Source organism: Mauremys mutica, chromosome 13 (genome assembly GCF_020497125.1).
Source record: "Mauremys mutica isolate MM-2020 ecotype Southern chromosome 13, ASM2049712v1, whole genome shotgun sequence".
Classification (NCBI taxonomy): Eukaryota; Metazoa; Chordata; order Testudines; family Geoemydidae; genus Mauremys; species Mauremys mutica.
Window position 1 is genome coordinate 17,845,505 of NC_059084.1, and position 19,219 is coordinate 17,864,723.

Here is a 19,219-nt window from a genome sequence, read left to right on the forward strand (position 1 = left end):
CAACCTATAACTGGGAGGTTCTAGGAAGAGCTCTCCTATGGGCAACTTATTCAATAGTTGACCAAACTGAGGTTCTTGCACCTTCTTCTAGAGCAATGATTCCCAAACTTTAACAACTTGTGAACCCCTTTCACTAAAATGTCAATTCTCACGAACCCCGTCCTAAAAATGAATATTTCCAGGCATTTTCTCCTTTACCTGAGTATAAATTAGAAAAGCAGTGATCTTGGAAATATAAAATTTGTTTTTATGACATGCTTATTACACACTATTTATTATTAATTATTTATCATTACAGTATTTTTATTACATTATGAAAACAGCAACACTCTTCCAAGATCTCTTTTGTAGCTTCTATCACTTTGAATAAGCCTGTTATAAGACAAGGCTCCTATGTTTCATCAAGGAGTATCAGATGTGAAACAGCATGAAGGTATTTAAGAAGCCAACTCAGAGTTCCTCCTATATAAACATTCAGGTCTTGAGCAATCCAGGCAAACAACGCACGTTGCAACAAAGCTTAAACCTGTTCTTCATCATAATTTTAAAAACAATACTAGCTGCCTATTTAATTTTAAAAAGAGCCAAAAATATCCACCTCCCTTTCCATTTCTTATAAGGAGTCTTGAAGTTTAAATCTCCTCAGTGTGATAGATATGCTTGCTTTGATCTGCTTAGCTCTTGGAAGTTCATGGGCTCCGGGCTGCCAGGGATACCTAAGGACAGCTCTGTCCACCATTGGGGAATTTTTTCCTGAGAACCCCTGTAACACTTCGTGAACCCCAGTTTGAGAACCACTATTCTAGAGTCTAAAGCATCTAGTACTGCCCACTGTCAGACAGGATGGTTGACTAGACACCCCTCATGTGAACTGGTATGGCAATTTCTATGTTCCCTTTATTCTTCTGAAGCAACATAATTCACTTTACCTCTCTCTTCACTGCAACAAAGTTTTCTATCCTTTGGAGTAAGACAAAAGTGTAAACAAGCAAAGATTACCTGCTGCCCCTGAAGCCTCTGCTGGAGTTGCATTCTGAGCTGCTTTGGTGTATTGGTTCGGGGTCTCATTAGATTTGCTCTAGGATGCATACTTTGCAGCGGAAAATTACTCTGTTGGCTCATCTGATTCATCATTGAATTAAAGGATTGCTGTTGTCCCTGCATGTTAGTAAAACCTCCTGACAGTGCTGCCCCTTGACCCTGATAGGGCTGACCATATAATGGAGGCTTCTGGTCAATCATAACTGCAGATTCCTGACCTTGAAATGAATCTTGCTTCGGTTCCAAAGTTTGCCCCTTTAACAGACAAAGAATATACTGCAAATAAGAATAGTGTCGTTTTAAATATTGTCAGAAGTAGTAAATGCTGAAGTAATTATAAAATTAATGCAGCAAATGGTCCAGCTAGAAAGACGGTGACCACTGTCAAACAGAAAAGTGGCATTTGTAGAATGCTATTTGCCTTGGTTTTCACTTTCTGCAGTCTTATCTGTCTGAAGCGATGATTATAGTTAATAAATAATGACCTTTCAAAACGATTTTGAAGAGCCTAATGTACAGAATTGTTTCAAAAGCTGCTCCTTTTGGCATAGGCGCTGACTCTGTGGGTGCTCCAGCCCTGGAGCAACCACGGGTAAAAAATGAACCCCCATACTGGCTCCCCCACAAACCCAGTGCCTCCCACTCACCGGCAGGCCCTGCAGATCAGCGCCTCACTCTGCCTCCCTACACCTCCTGCCCGCCGCAATCAGCTGTTTTGCAGTGGGAGGGAGGAGGGAGCGAGGATGCCGTGCACTCGGGAGGGGGCGGAACTGAGCAGGAAGAGGCAGGGCAGAGGTGGAGTGGGGGCAGGGCCTGAGGTTTGAACACCTCCCCCAGCACTTTAGAAAGTCGGTGCCTGTGCCTTTGTAGTTTTACTTGGAAGAATGACATTGTAAAAAGGACAGTACAGGGTTCTGTTTCTGAATGATTTCCAGATCAAGTGTGCTCATTCTACATGATTTTTAAAAATATTTTATTTTATATTTTTTAACAGCCAGCCATGCAAACTCAGTCTGGGATCTGAAAGCCATATTGAGTCCTTTTGTACTTGCACATCATTGCCAGTAAAGTATTCTGCAATCTGAGCTTTGTAGATGATGCATGAATCACAAGAATCCAGTTCACTCTCCCACACCTGTGCTACTTCTGCAGTGCTAACAGGAATAGTAATATCAAATTGTTTATGTTAATAAAATATTATAAGAAGTCAGGAATTGGAATATATACATGTCTGTTATGCTAAAATGGCACCTTCTTACCTGTATTATGTTTTTCAAAAAATACTACAAGTTCTTTTGGTATAAAGTTTAATGAATACTGGTCAGTATTTTTCATCAAAGAGGGATGCCTGAAGCAGATTTTAAAAGGTTGAGATGTTATGATTTTTTCATTCACTTTCCAAGTGCCAAGATCATACAGGAAGCAGGAAAATAAATGGTTAAAAATCTCTTGGTTACTTACTTGATTTACAAGATCAGGAATTCCTAATGCTCTGTCAATTTCCTCCAGTCCTGTGACATCTGCATTACTCAGCAAGGTGTGCAGCTGATCTAAAAGAGCCCTTTCATCACTCTGGCCTTCCATGTTAGGAGGCGGACATAAGAAATCATCCAAAGAACTTCTAACTAATTGTCTATAAAGCAACAAGTTAAAAACCATTAATTATAAAAACATGTAGCATATATCACCTGAAGATAGCAAACAACTTTACAGAAATGGTAAGTATTACCCATATTACAGAAGGGTTAACTAAGGCATAAAGGTTAACAGACATGGACAATATCACAGCAGCAGAGCTGGAAACAGAAACTAAGGGCTTGTCTACACAAATACATAGTTCATGGCAAGCTGAGGTAGCAGGCTAGCGCAGGGTAGATTTACACCCTAGCTTGCCATGAACTGCTAATGTAGACAAGCCTGAAGTCTTTACTCCCAAATCCACTACTGCCTGCACTAAAATGGAAAAGACCTATCAAATCCAACTATTACCAGTTTATGAATCCATGATAGCAAGAGAGATGAGAAATTTTCAGAGTTAGAAAAGAACTTTCAAAGTTCACTTCTAGGAACTTCTCATGTGGCACTGCCACATATTTTCATATTATATCATCATGTATGTGTTTATAAAAATGTATTTAAAACAATTAAAACAAAGCTGAAAATTAGCCTCAAAGCTGTTAAACCAGGTTATTTTAACATCGGCTGTATGCCGTACTGGTGGTGGTGTTAGTGTTCTGTTAGGGCACAGGCCCATTTTTTGATGAATCTTCTCTGTCGGTTGGCGCCCACTGCTCATGGAACAAAGGGCTCTGGAAGCACTGAAGGGGTTCAGAAAATCATATCTTAGAACAAATACTATTCCGATTTTTAAACTCTTCTTACAGCAGTGATCAGTCATATACAAACTATGCAGCTTTCATCGCCTATTCTAAACCCTACCTGTTTTGTGAACCTCGAGGTCCTTGCTCCATGGACAGCATGCTATCAGGCCATGATCCTGGCTGGTTAGATGGTCCTGTTTGCCCATAAGGATTACCTCCCATACCCATATTAATCTCAGTAGGCCCTATGAAGTAAAATTAATTTTATTATTTTTTGAAAACAAAGGTAAAATTTAACATCCTGCTTTACATGTGAAATACAAGTTTGTGATGCTATAGATTATTGTGTGTTATACTGGTAACTTCAATAGGTTAACAGACTAATTAGAACTAAATACTTTAAAGAGTATGTACACACACACACACACACACACACACAGGATATGAAGGACTAGAGCTATTGCTCTCTACAGGATATGATTTTGATTTCTAGTATCAGTCCCACAACACCTCAAATGGGAAAAATATGAATGCGGTAACCTTATATAATTCAAAAATGATTTTTCAGGGTGGGTTCATTTAAATCAAAGAGATTTAAATCCCCAATTTTATTCATGATTTAAATCAGCAAGCAGGAAACCTTATTTTAAATAATCAATTTTAATCTTGTTTTGCATTTATACTTTTTAGTTATTTTCCTACAGAAACGTTAACTGTCACTGGTTGGTAACCATTAAAACATGTTGATTTGCAACTAAATCTAGCCTTTACACTAAATTTGGTACTACTTTTTGCTAACCAGGAGAATACACTATATCTAAGCACACTTATGTAAGCAATTATCTAGTTTAATTTACATTTATTCAGATTTTTAATATTTACATTTTATTATGGTAGAAAATGGTGAATTATTCATTTATCTACAAAAATACTAATTTTTTTATTTGTGATTTATGTCGAGCTCTAGCTGGATGAAAATTAAAATTCAATTAAAATGCAAAAAAACCAGTATTTTAAAATGGTATTTTTATTAGTTAAATAAAACTACATTAAATATGCTGATACATGAGAAAAAAATTTATCAAGAAGTATATCAAAATATGTTTGGCATTTAAAACTGATTTATTAACCAAAGGAAGTATTATCTGTAGCTAGTTAACAAAACTGATTGTTTCTAGTTACCATGACCTTCAAGATTTTAGAACTAGTAGACCTCATCCTCTCAGACCCAGATTCTATTCCTAGACTGAAAAGGATAACAAGCTTTCCTGCTTTTGCAACTCCCATTTGGTTTCTTAAGTTTGAGCTAATATTGAACTGAACTAGTTGAATTTAAGAAAATATTTTCTCTGCACCAGTAGAAGAGGCTACTGCTGTCAAAAGCTGGTTTAGCACATCAGTGGTTTGACTTTCTTTAAAATTTGGTAACAAGCAAGTACTGCTTAATATTATCATATAATTAATTTAAATTATTTTAATAGATTATAAAAGTTTAGGCCTTAACACAGATTGTCATAATTACAAATTTAATTTTAAATAGTTTAGATTTTATTACAATAACCTGTATTCAATTTAAATTAAAAACATATTTACATTTAAAAAAGATTTTTATTAATTAAAAAAAAAATTTATCCACCCCGCTCATCTTGCCAGTGAAGTCAGGACACTATCAATCATGCACTGTAATAGTGACCTGAACACACGTGACATTCTAAAGACAAGTGCAAAATAAGTTACTTATCAGCAACTGGTTATTTGAGTGTGTTGCCTCTGCCTTATCCATTCACTTTTCCCTCTTACCAGAAGTCCTACTCCCATTGAATTCTGTTTTTTAACAGAAAGAACTAAGCCGGCTGGGGATCACATCACCATTTAACATCTCCAAACACACAGTGCAGTGTGGAGGTATTTCTGCTGTCCCAACAAGCATTACTTTTCCCAAAACTCAGCAGTATTTTACATATTCTTCTTCGAGTGATTGCTCCTATGCATTCCATGTAGGTGTGCGCGCCGCGCGTGCATGGCTCTTCGGAACATTTTTACCCTAGCAACTCCGGCGGGCCGGCTGGCGCCCCCTGGAGTGGCGCCACTATGGCGCTGGATATATACCCCAGCCGGCCTGTCCGGAGTTCTAATTAACAGACATGAATTGCAGAACTGTCTTCCCAAATTGAGCATCACATCCCTATGCCAAGTTGAGACAGTAGGGCTGAGAAACTTCAGGCAGTAGATTTCTGTGATGGAAATGTTAGAGAAATGCCATTGATCCTGCCTTAGCCCTGGTAAAGTGAGCCCTCAGACCCTTGGGTACCGCAACCTTCGCCAAAGTATAACAAGTTTGAGGGTCCAGTCCAATTGACTTTGAAAGGTGCTATATGGAAATGGCATTTCCTTTACACTGATCCCAAAAAAAAAGCACGGAAGATTTCTTTAATGGTTGAGTTCTATCTCAATTAAAAGTTAAGGCCTACTCAACATTTTAGGCATGAAGCTTCATTTCTCTCATATGAGCATCATGTTTTAAAAAGAAAAACAGGGCACTGATAGTCTTGTTCACATGAAACTCAGACCCTACTATTTTTTTTTTTTTAATCAAAATCTGGATGCAAATGCAGGACAATTCTGCCCTGTGGAAAACAGTGATGAAAGGTTCAGATACCAAGTGGTCAAGCAACAATATGGGTCAAGTTTAAAGAAGCATCTTCTGAACACTGTAAATGATTTCTTCTTGGATCAGCTAGTTTTAGGATGACAAAAGGGCATGAGATCGCCATTTAAATCCGGTCTCTCTAATATAGGTCTTTAGGTTCTATATGAGACATAACACCTCAGAAAAGAGCCATAGTAGGTCCAAGAATCTAACTGCATGATTGTGCAGAAATTTAAAAAAAAAAAAAAAGTTTTTTACAACTACCTTTGACAACCTAAAAAGCTATCTACATTCTAGTAAAACCAATATTACCACCAATAACTATTACTAATTAAAAGGTTTTTTTTCTTTTAAACTAGATTTCCTAAAACTCCTGATACAGAGTCCCTACACCTGCAGCTAACTATCAGGGGCAGCTCTAGCTTTTTTGCCGCCCCAAGCACAGCAGGCAGGCTGCCTTCAGCGGCTTGCCTGCGGGAGGTCCGCCGGTCCCGCGGCTTCAGCATACCCGCCGCCGAATTTGTGGGACCTGCAGCCCTCCCGCTGGCAAGCCGCCAAAGGCAGCCTGCCTGCCACCCTCGCAGGGACCGGCAGGGCACCCCCTGCGACTTGCCGCCCCAGGCAAACGCTTGGAGCGCTGGTGCCTGGAGCCACTGCTGCTAACTATAGAGCGGTTCCTAGAACTCTGCATTTCACAGGCGGGAATATGTAGAAGCCATTTCCAAGAAGAATATATAGATTATCAATATATTAATACTCTTTTTTTGTTTGTTTGTTTGTTTGTGTTTGTTTGGGGTGAGAGGCATGATAGGAAAAATAACACTTCCAATTGGAAATATAAGCAAACATACGGACAAATAATTAAATAATATGGAATTCCTTAGTCTGAAATTATTCATTATCATTAAGATTAAGGAACTTTCTACAGTGTGCCTGGCACTTTGCAAGCACAAGAGGAAAATATGGAGCTTGCCTCAAGGAATTAATTGTCTTTGGATGTAAATCCAGATACTGAAATTAAAAGGCTCTTTATTCTGAATGCCTGATCAACAAACAACTATGCATTTTATTAAATAGGTTTATACAAATGTAAAGAACTTACTCATATGAATCATTTGCTGTTGTAGCACTGGTCTCGTACCAGGTATGCTATTAGATCGGATGGGCAAACCAGGCATGGAGCCACCCACTGTAGGTCTGGGAAGCGATGGGTTATAGTCTGGTCCTGGTCTCACCATTGAACCAGAATTTGTAGGTTCCAGTCTGTTAACCTTAGAGCTTGGCAAAACCCAGTCTCCTGCTGGATGCTGATTCATAGCCATATTTCTGTTGGGTCCACCTAGTACAATGAAGAGCATATAAAAGATTATTTCTCCTATAGAATATATGATAAGTTTTGTTATTGGAACCATTTCTATTTTCTCCCTAATTACAGTGACAACAGCCAATGAGCAGAGAACAGATTACTGAACTCCTATTAAATCTGGCCATGGCATGCTTCATTACTTCTTCCAAGCATATTAATTTAGCCAAAATTAAGAATATTAACAAATTTTTTTGACTGGCTGCTCTCACAAACTGATCTTGTCAACCACACATTAAAAAGACACTTCAGTATTTCGAAACATTATTATTTTTGATTAATTCAGCTAAAATAAAGTCCCAGTAGAACACATGGCTGGGATACAGCTATAACCTAATAACTCCAGCTATGGACTATAATAGTTACTTGAAATCAGTTTAATGATTTAGATGGTAAATATTAAAGATTAACATGCCTCATTCTTATACATTCAGGGTTTTAACTAATTTCAACACATTAAAATTTTACAATATTTTCAATTATAATGAGATCTGTTTGTATGTAAATCAACAAACCCATGTTTGATCCAAAATTTTCCTGGTTCTCAATCATTCTTGGACTCCCACCCATGATGTTTTGCTTTTGTAACATGGAGAATGCATTGACACTCCTCACTGGAGGGCTTGAACCCACAGGTATTGGGCTGTCTAAAGACATGGCTCTGTTGAAAGGAGGACGGGTAGTCTGCACAGATTGGGGACTTCTTATACCTGTTAAAAAATTAAAAGATGCTTTCAATTGTACATCTTTAAACAAGAAATAGAATGCCCTACTGATGATTTATACAAGTTATATCTATTTTTGAGCACCTACACTACACATTTAACAAGCCATGAATGACTATTTTGTTTTAGGTGTTTGTCCCTGCAGATAAGCCAAACAAGTCCTTGGACCCTAGGTGTAATATGATCAAACATTTTAAATTACAACCTAGGACTCTTTGTCTAGGTGTTCTCCTGGCATATACGGTATTGCAAATTTCATGAGCACTGTGTATGCCTCTTGATATATTGGTGTTGGTCTTCGGTTCTTATTTTATCCATAGTATATTCTCACAAAACTTGGTGTGTGTCTGGAAAGTACTGTCCTTCCAAAGTAAGTGTACAACTCACCTCTCTTAATAATCTTAACTGAAAGCAAGGTTCTATTCCTCACCCTTAGAAAGTTACAATTCTCTCAAGCATCTTAATCCCATTGGGCTCTCCAGCCTTATTCACTTTCAGGTTACATCTCTTTTGCTACATACCCTCATCCTAATGTGTAATACCTGGAACCATCTTGCTCTATCAAAACCCATACTGGTTCCTACTCTTTGGTTTGCCCTTGATATATAGACCAGTTACATACATCAAAATGTACAAATTATTGCCTCAAAGCAAACAAAGACCCACAAGGTCCACCTCCAGTATGAAAACTGGTTATCTCCAACACTACTCAGGAGAGCTTGAAAAATGTACTAGACATCTACTAGCCATAGGAGTAAACTTACTTGCCAGGAGATATCTGTTTTAAGCTTTTGTAATGTGCTTATCACTATAGTATCTATGCACTGAGACAGATGTAGAACACAGTGATGGTGGTAATGATGGCATCCCACATGTAACATTAACTCTCCCTCCTACTCCCTCTACTGGTAAGGATGGCCAGTCCTTTAGAAATAAAAGTATTAGTCATTAGATCAGGGTTTCTCAAACAAGGGTCACCGCTTGTGCAGGGAAAGCCCTTGGCGGGCCGGGCCAGTGCGTGTACCTGCCCCATCCGCAGGTCTGGCCGATCGCGGCTCCCATTGGCCCGGAGCCCAGGCCAATGGGAGCTGCGATCAGTCAGACCTGCGGACGGGGCAGGTACACACATTGGCCCAGCCTGCCAGGGGCTTTCCCTACACAAGCGGCAACCCCTGTTTGAGAAACCCTGCATTAGATGTTGCAGGCCTAAAGGTATCTGGGAGAGCAGTGGCAAATCAGAAGCTTGCCACTCATCCCTCAGCCTTTCCCTGGCCAGCTGCAAGGATTTAGTTACTTCTTTTAATCTGCAATTGCCCCAATTCATAACAATATATTTTCCCACTGTCTTTGGAACATTAGAGAAGTGCAAAGAGGACTATGAGGTGGGAAGTGAAGAGAAGTTAACTTTACTCAACATCTGTAGAGCATACAAAGCTCTTGAGACTGCTCTTTCTAATGCTAGAGTCTGGACATGCCATTGGCAAGGCCCACAATTCAGATACACAGCTCTGTATCAATTTTTAAAATTTAGTAAAAATCAGATGCTGGCTGAAAAGGGATTTTCAATGTCCTCTGATATTTCATAATACTTCTTCACGCTAATTATATAAACACAATGTACCAATGGATAACTAGCCCTGCATATATCACTTATTCCTGTAGACTGATTTCCTAGCAAATCAGAAACAAAACATTCACCAAGCAAAGAAGGAGTTAAATGTACATTACATTGAAAGCAAATCACACAATAGCCCCTAACTTTACAGAAAAGTGGAATTAAGTGAACTTCCTTACCCAATGGGGCATTTCCTTGAAATAATGTTTGCTTAGTTCCAAGACTACTCCCATTTGTAGACATAGCATTATTGTAAAAATCAGAACTAGTCAGATCACCCAGTATTGCATCCAAATTATCCAAGTCTCCACTCATCTAAAAGGAAAAAAAAACCAAACAAAATACTACTCTCACATTGTTCATCCTTTAACATTCCATTTAGCCCCTCACAAGTCTTAACAACCCTTAGCAACATATGCAGTCAAACACTTTAGTTCAGTTACGACATTTCAGGACTTAATGCTGACTTCCAAAGTATTCTTCAGATATCATTCAACTATTTGGTTAATGCACTTTGCTTTGTGGATTTTGGAAAAGCAAAACTTCAGGCAAAAAGTAGTTACACAAAAAATTAACCTGAATGCAAATATTTTTAGCATCTCAAATTTTAGAAACTTCTCCGTATTAGTCTCAAAAGTTTGAATGGTAAAGCAAAGCACTACAGGCATGACTTTAATTCGTAGTCACAATTATTATAATTGTACGTGCCAATACCAGTGCACCGAATTGATAATTTGTGCACATAATCACAGTAACCACATGTGCAAATTAGGCACATCTTTTGCAGGGTAACTGCCTGGCTACTATTCTTTGAAAATTTATCCCTGAATCACATAGTTTGAACAAAATAGATCTGTTTGCTAGATGATAACCTCACCATGAAAGTGTTCCATAATTCTCAGAGATTTAAAGAGCACATGTATATATAAACTACATAGCAGTTGGTAATTGTCTTCCTATATGGTACAGAAAACTCCAGATGATTATTGAAAAACCGCCCTACGAATAATCAACATTATTTATATTGCAGTAGTTCCCAAAATGTGCTAGGCACTGTACAAAAATACACAGTCCTTCCCTGAAGAACTTTACAAGGCCCCTGTGCCTACGAAGAGCACCACTGACTTCAATAAGGAGCCAGCCCAGGCAGAGCAGTTGCAGGATCACGGGCCTAAATTCAGCTGTTTTCGATTATGAAAGCATCTATTCAGATATATTTAAACACAGCTGAACATTTTCAAACAGTGTTTTAAATTGAGATAAGAAGTAATATTTGAAGAAAAATGGGTCTCCATTAAGGCACAGGGGTCTGCCTGTACAGAACAATTTAAAGAATCAGCTTTGGCTATTGTATGTACATGTAACTCAAGTTGTTTGATGGCACTTCCTCCCCAACTTCCCAAAGATTAAAAAAAAAAAAAAAATCTAAAATACTGAAAACCACAAGTCACATAATATATATTCAGTTATAGACGTTCTTTACCGGATTCACTGGCATTATTCTCACATTTACATCAATATAATCAAGGGAAATGTCACCAGAACCACCTCTGTGTAAATCCAGTGTGAGAAACTAGCACCCCACATTTTAAAACCGAATTGCATCTAGAAAATGGACCGTTTCCACTTATGTTCGTTCTGTTTTACTTCCTACTGTAGCACCCACAACTAATTTATTGAGTCAGCTGGCAGCTCCATTTCCAAATGACCCATGAAAATAAATATATGCTATGTAAAAATTGCCAATTTTAAAGATTAAATTTTAAATAAAATACACTAAATATACTTTGCCTTGTTTGATAGCTCAACACTAATATTATTCAAACAACTCCAGTATAGCACATTTTATTACAATATATACTGTTGTTCAAGTTAAATGTACTTTGTTAACTATCATAAAACTAAACATATGTTTTTATGCTGTGGTTACTCAGTACTGTCTTGGAAATAATTATACACAAAAATTGAATGGTCTACTTTTTGGTTGTTAACTCTAATAAGAAAAATATTGGTGAGTTCAACAACAAAATTCCTGTACAAGGTTAAATACTCTACCTCTTCAGAAGGTTCTGTTTTTATTTTAATCTCTTTTTCTTGACTTGAAGTAGGAATAGTGGAACTACTGCAGTGTCCCATTTTATTATCCAGACCTTCTACCTTAGGTTTCATCTCTTTTGAAAGTGGATCCTTTATATCATCCTTGTCTAGTAGGTATCTGAGTAGAGCATTGTTTTCCTTCTTCTTAGGACTCAGTTGTTCCTGTTTGATAGCTCCTTCAACACAGGGGGCTGTATTGCTGGAGTCATGGTAGGTATCTTTACCAGTAGCTTCAGCTGTGATCTTTGCTACTTCTGCTGGAGAATTACCATTCTGTAACAATTTATGCAAAATCCTGTGCTTTTCTTGTAGCAGGGACCCATGCATGTTTGATGAAGAAGAGACTCCTCCAGATGTAGAAGAGGAGACTCCTGAGGGACTTGTAACATTGGTAGAAGATTCTTTACAACCAGAGTCCAATGGTGAGTTTGACAACGTAGAATGCCCTCTCTCATCTGAGGAGCATGTGAGTAACTGAAGGAGCTTTTTATGACCTTTGCTTTCATTTGGTCCCCTCTGACTCTCAGACCCTTCCAGATTTCCTTCTTTACTGTCTTTGTCAGTAAGGAGTTCCCTGTTGTTTGACTGGCACATAGAACTCTCCACTTGACTTTGTTCACAATACAAGCCAGGAGGACTCTTTGAGTCTTGGTTGCCCATTTTATTTTGCTGAGCTATATTCATATTTGGGGAATTATCCAATTTTGGACCCGGTGAGGAAAGCGTTGATAGAAGAGAAGTTCCAACCCCCTCGCTAATGGCTTGAAGGGCACTAAGGGAACTGCTAGAGAAGCTGTTGTTGCCAGTGTTGCTAGCAGATCCCATTGGGGAGTGCATACCTGTATCAAAGTTATTATGTTACAGTTATTACGTAACAGAAGCAATCATATCTACATTTGATTTTACTTGCCAGGTAACCATTACATACTGAATAACTCTATTTAAGCATGCACATTAAGAACTGAAATACAGATAGCAGAAACAAGAAATACTGTAGCATTAATTACTGTACCTTTAAATATATCCTCATCATAAAATTAGGTATTTTACACTTAAGGTATAGTAGTTCAGATGTTATAAGAACATGATATATAAAAAAGAACAAAAAATTAAGATAAAAAGGGGCAAAAAGCAAACCCTAGAGAAAATTTTATACAGAAAATAAATACCTGCAACTGGAGAAAACTGGTGTGAACCCATTTTTGGACTCCCACGATTCCTAGGAGAAATCATTAAGTTCTGTTGGCTGGAAGTCAAGCTGGGACTACCATGTGGTGGACTACTCATAGTTAACCCATAATTGTTGTTCTGATAAGGAGAGGACTGCATTCCTGGTCCAGAATTGATGGGTCCAATATTACCAGGACCTATGTATCTAATGCCGCTCATCTGTCCCATCGCACTGGGATCTCCCATGCCATAGTTTCTGTTCTGCATTGGCATGCTTTGACCTGGTGACATGTTCATAATAGCACCAACAGAATTTGTGCTTCCAGCTGTAGATGCTCTGATGTTTTGTCCCACTGGATTGGGATTTGGTCGATATCCATTCTGTTCTCTGCAAATTCAGCATCCCGCCACCCCACCCCAAGAAAAACATTTAAAACTTTATAGGAATCAAGTATCACTTTCTTCTCCAAGTCAACGAATGACACCATTCCACTTGTCACAGAAGAAACACTTTAATATTGCCATAAACAATCTCAGCTGCTCATTGACCAGCAGCTGGGAGCATTTCTGCAGTGACAGCCACAGACTACTTCCAAAGTGCCTTTCAATTAATCTTGCAATCAACAGGGACAAATCACAGGAAGTACTATTTAAGGCAAAGTCAGACTTTTTACTTTTTGAGAGATGTATGGTATATTTTACCAGTTCATTTCTTTGTCTTTAAATTGATCTCCAGAAAGAAAGTGGCAAAGATGATAAAGTGTTTAATTGGGTCTTTCTATCTATCCAAGCTTTATTATTAAAAGTATACATTATAGAGGAAAGTGAATGGATAAAATAATGACCCAGAGGGAAAATTACCAATTAGCTATTATGATAGTAGACTGGGTTTATGATAGTAAAACAAGACCTGCTTTAAAAAACTTGTTTGGTTTTTGTTTCTTACATATATAAACCTATTGTAGGTGAAATCTAAAACAGCAATTTTATTCGAGTGTGACAATTTTTCATGTGTGCTTACTATATTGTTTTGTGCTGTTTTATGTTGTTTATTTTGGTTAAACAAATCTTTATATAGCAGAGGTGGCCAAACTGTGGCTTCAGCTCTTTTATAGTTAAAATTAAGATTATTGTATGCAGCTTGGAAGATCAGTAAGTTTGGCCACTCCTGTTATATAGCATCAAATATCAATAAAAATGTATGTTTTTAAAAAGCTACAATATTTAAATCTGACAGATGAACATTGTTAATTTCACCTTTGAAGGAAGTGGGTGGAGACAAATCCATGACGGTCATTAGTTCCTGGATTTCGTAACAGTTTACTCTTTGTTTGTGCTGTCACTATAGTACCATCTGCTAAGGAGAACCGATACAGTGGAGTTTCAGCATGGCCTTGTATATAAGCTGTGAGGAAAAATACAATTGCACAGCGGTAATCTGCTTGTATTTCAGATTCCAAAGACCAAGTAATTTATGTAAGCTTAACTATAATTGTTGAACAAAATACTCATCAGATTAATACGCTGAAAAAACTAGATTAAAAAACAGACATAAAACAGACATGATACAGGATGGGTATCCCAAGACTTGGAACATACTGCTACAGTTCCCAAAGACTAATGGGGGGGTGGGGGGGAAGGGGAGAGAGAGCAAATCAAAATATAGAATCATAGAAGTATAGGACTGGAAGGGACCTCAACAGGTCATCTAGTGTGGTCCCCTGAACTCAAGGCAGGACTAAGTATTATCTAGACCATCCCTAACAGGTGTTTGTCTAACCTCCTCTTTAAAATCTCCAATGATAGGGGTTCCAAAATATCCCTAGGCCATTTCTTCCAGTGCTTAACTACCCTGAGAGTTAGGAAGTTTTTCCTAATGTCCAACCTAAACCTCTCTTGCTGTAATTTAAGCCCATTGTTTCTTGTCCTATCCTCAGAGATTAATGAACAATTTTTCACCCTCCTCCTTGTAACAACCTTTTCTTTACCTGAAGAATGCCCCCCTCAGTCTTCTCTTCTCCAAACTAATTAAACCCAATATTTTCAATCTTTCCTTGCAGGTCATGTTTTCTAGACATTACTCATTTTTGTTGCTCTTCTCTGGACTTTCTCCAGTTTGTCACATCTTTCCTGAAATGGGGTGCCCAGAACTGGACACAATACTCCAGTTGAGATCTTGACAGCCCAGAGTAGAGTGGAAGAATTATTTGACATGTCTTGCTTACAATTCTCCTGCTACTACATCCCAGAATGATGTTCAATTTTTTTGCAACACAGTGGTACACTGTTGACTCATTTAGCTTGTGATCCACTATAACCCCCAGGTCCCTTTCTGAAGTATTCCTTCCTAAGCAGTCATTTCCCATTTTGATGTGTGCAATTGATTTTTCCTTCCTAAACTTAATACTTTGCATTTGTCCTTATTGAATTTCATCCTATTTACTTTAGACCATTTCGAATTTTAATCCTATCCTCAAAAGCACTTGCAACCCCTCCCATCTTGGTATTTTCCACAAACTTTATAAGTGTACTCTCTATGCCATTATCTAAGCCATTGATGAAAATATTGAACAGAGCCTGACTCAGGACCGATCCCTAAGGTACCCCACTTAATATGCACTTTCAGCTTTACTATGAACCACTCTCTGGGAATGGTTTTCCAACCTTCCTTATAGTGCTCCATCTAGGCTATATTTCCCTGGTTTGTTTATGAGAAGGTCACGTGAGACAGTATCAAAAGCCTTACTCAAGTCAAGATACACCACATCTACCGCTTCCCCTATCCACAAGGCTTGTTACCCTGACAAAGAAAGCTATTAGGTTTGTTTGACATGATTTGTTCTTGAGAAATCCATATTGACTGTTACTTATCACCTTATTATCTTCTAGGTGTTTCCAAATTGATTGCTTATTACTCCATTATCTTTCTGGGTACTGAAGTTAAACTGACTGGTCTGTAATTCCCCAGATTATCCTTATTCCCCTTTTTATAGATTGGCACTATATTTGCCCTCTTCCAAACCTCTGGAATCTCTCCTATCTTCCATGAGTTTTCAAAGATAATCGCTAATGGCTCAGATATCTCCTCAGTCAGCGATTTGAATATAGTTTTTGCTGCAGTTTTTTGTGCTGACGGCACAGATCTGTCAGAACTCTAAAGCTGCTGATGCATTTATCAATGGTCTGCCTTGATTCCAAGAAAGTGGTTTAGACATTTCAATCTTCAAATCATCCTCAAATGTGATGCAATAATTAGTATCTATCAGAGTAGTAAAAAATTTTCCGATAAAACAACTTTAATCAAAAAATGGGGATCTGATGAAATTCAAATGTTTCATGGAAACTTACTGATTTAATAGAAATTTTCAACTGGAAATTATCTAAACAGTTGATTTTGATAAGGTTGAAACATCTAATTTTGACTGTGTTTTATAGTAAATTATAAATTATAATGTGATATATAAATCAAAACAAAATGTTTCCATAAGGTCATCTCATGAAAAATTCCAAGATTTTGACATTTTGTCCCAAGTTTGGGATGAAACAAAATTTCAAAGTCTCAGAATTTCCTGAAGGATGAAAATTACCCTTTTTCAGCCAACTCTAGTATTTAACTATTTAAAATTGTTTATGTCTTTGACAATTCCCCAGACAAAGCTGGGTAAACATATTTATATAATTAATTATCTATTAAACAGATTATTTGGCATAGAGGGAAAAAGGTTTAAATATGATCTTTCATCTGTAGCTCTCATATGAATGGAGCAAAGGTAATCCGTGACCAAAAGACATTACCAACTAAGGGCTATTCATAGAACTAGATAAAATGACTTGATGGCAGAGACACAAAGTATGTGCGGTAATATCTTTTACTGGACCAAGTTCTGTTGATGAGAGACAAACTTTGAAACTCACACAGAGCTCTTCTTCAGGTCACAGTCTATTTCATAATAGGCACATCCCCCTTCTTGACAAAACCTAACAAACTACTGTCCCCCCGCCCCCCTTTTTTTTTTTTTTTTTTGCTAAAAGTGGACCCCTCCAAGTCAATGTACAGCCATGCTGCAGCTCATTAAGGAAGCATGGCTTAATCTGCTGCTTTCCTGCTGTACCTATCTTGTGGACAAACAGATAAATTCAATCTACAGGAATATTTGTCTGGTATATTTCATAAAACCTGTCATAAACACCAACTGACATACTTGAACAAGATAGCTGCTACACCAGACACTCCTTAATGGAAAACTCACCATCCTTCAGTTTATAAATACGAGAAAGAGCGTTTTCCACTGGTTCAAGACTTGGAAAAGCATATACAATAGCAGAGTTTAGTGGTTCTCTCTCTCTCTCTCACACACACACACACACAACTAGCAAGAAAGACAGTATACTGAACACTGCAATCTGAGCTACCTTCTTGATAGTGGCGTTTGTTTGACCAGGACTGTCCATCATTATGGCACAAAAACCTCTGAATACACCGACGGATTGTATCTTCAAAGCCAGGTCTCATGGAAGACCGTAATGAGTTTGTATCTATGTTGACGAGTTTACCTGTCACAGGAAAGAAAAACTTAAAATAGTCATAGAATCTCTGTCATTTTAAATATAATCTTAATATTAAAAATACAGAATAGTATTTCAAAAGTCACCAAATATTGTCTATATTATGTTTTTATAATGTACCCATCACTGTAGAATCTAAGCACTGAAGTCGTTTTCTAAGTGACTAATCTTTTCACTTACACACAGCTTCCCATGCAAAGATCTCAAACTGCTTTATGAACATAAATTCTGAACACCCCTGTAAGGCAAGTTATTACCATATCATTTTTACATATAAAGAAATCGAGGCACTCAGAGGTTAATGCCAAAATTCTCAAAAGCGTATAACAATTCTGAGATTCCCTGGTTTTATGCAACTGAAAGGAGACCCCGAGGGCATGGTTTGCAGATATAAAGAACTACACCTGAAATCAATAGGAGCCGCAGGTGATTGGCATCTGAAAGAAAAAACAACTGCCCAATAATGTGTTTAAATATTTAAAATTTAAATACCACAGCAGACTATAAAGGTTTCATGATGTTACAGAAGGAAAGGAGAAATTATCTCAATGAGTCTTCATTAACTTGATATATGATTAATAAACACTTTAGGAATACTTCTAGAGGAAGATGCAATATAAATAATTTGAAATATTACCTGGTTAAAGGAAGAAAGGCAACAGTATAAGTAGTACTAGTTATTCCAAGTATTAAAACTTATTTGTCACAGTTTACTGTATACAAAACAAAACAACAAGGAAGAAGAGCCTTTACCTTCCATTACCTTCACCTCAAGTAGATTTCTCACCTGAAAGGTCATGTCTTGTAATAAAGCTTTCTGGGTTTGTTGGAAATACCCTTTCCATTGTAGTGATGCGACGTGCCACACAAATCATACAGGACTGCAAATCTGCAATGAAAGAGTTATTTTCCTCTGTGTTCTATTTATGCTATTATTACATTTCTTATAAAGGAGCAGTACTCTTGCAATGTTAAGATAAAGGCATAATATGGGAGATGAGATTTGAGGATTTTGCATTTAACGCCTAAATTATTCAAAATATGGAATTCTGAAACCCCAGGCTTTATAACATAAATTAAGTAGTAAATAACTGTAGTAAGAGGATTTTCCTGTAGAAAAATTACCTTCCCCTTCTTCCATCATAGCTCTTGGCTGAGATAAAGCAAAACACTGCATTGTTTCATATCTCTGACGCGAATCCTGGTTGCTGCCCACATCATCCAAAAGATCGTGAGATGTTTTTACCATCATGCGGCAATTAAACGTATGACTCTTCTGTCTAGGTGTTTCATTGGTCCAAGCAACTCCATTAACTAAAAGAAAATCATAAAAGTTCACAAAGACTTTAAAATAAAATTAATTCTTAATTGCCTGATTTTTGAAGTATGCAGTGTTGTTGTACCTGTGTCGGTCCCAGGATATGAGAGAGAGAAAGTGAGTGAGGCAAGATATTATCTCACACACCTGATCTCATCTCTTTTGAAGTTCAGATACTAAAACTTTTTTAAAAGATTTGTTAAAAGGTCATCATATTGATATTTTGGGGATAGTGTTCTTCACTGCTGGTTGAAAGAACACCATCCCCTCTGAGGTACTTTCAGCCCCAGTCAAAAGGGAGTGGAAAGTCATTCCCTTGTTAAAAAAAAAAAAAAAAAAACGGCAGGTAGCTC

General features: G+C 37.6%; 1 protein-coding gene across 2 annotated transcripts in view; it reads right to left on the reverse strand.

The window, feature by feature from the left end:
* NCOA3 (nuclear receptor coactivator 3) overlaps positions 1-19,219 on the reverse strand; it is a 156,101-nt gene that overhangs the window by 10,770 nt on the left and 126,112 nt on the right. For both annotated transcript variants that reach the window (XM_044986386.1, XM_044986385.1), the window contains exons 9-20: positions 18,674-18,862; positions 18,336-18,437; positions 17,396-17,536; positions 14,240-14,387; positions 12,982-13,370; positions 11,771-12,651; positions 9,895-10,030; positions 7,891-8,085; positions 7,115-7,351; positions 3,481-3,607; positions 2,503-2,674; positions 1,000-1,296 (exon numbers count right to left, since the gene is read on the reverse strand). In XM_044986386.1, the coding sequence (XP_044842321.1) occupies positions 1,000-1,296; positions 2,503-2,674; positions 3,481-3,607; positions 7,115-7,351; positions 7,891-8,085; positions 9,895-10,030; positions 11,771-12,651; positions 12,982-13,370; positions 14,240-14,387; positions 17,396-17,536; positions 18,336-18,437; positions 18,674-18,862 (3,014 nt within the window). The remainder of the gene's footprint in view (positions 1-999; positions 1,297-2,502; positions 2,675-3,480; positions 3,608-7,114; positions 7,352-7,890; positions 8,086-9,894; positions 10,031-11,770; positions 12,652-12,981; positions 13,371-14,239; positions 14,388-17,395; positions 17,537-18,335; positions 18,438-18,673; positions 18,863-19,219) is intronic.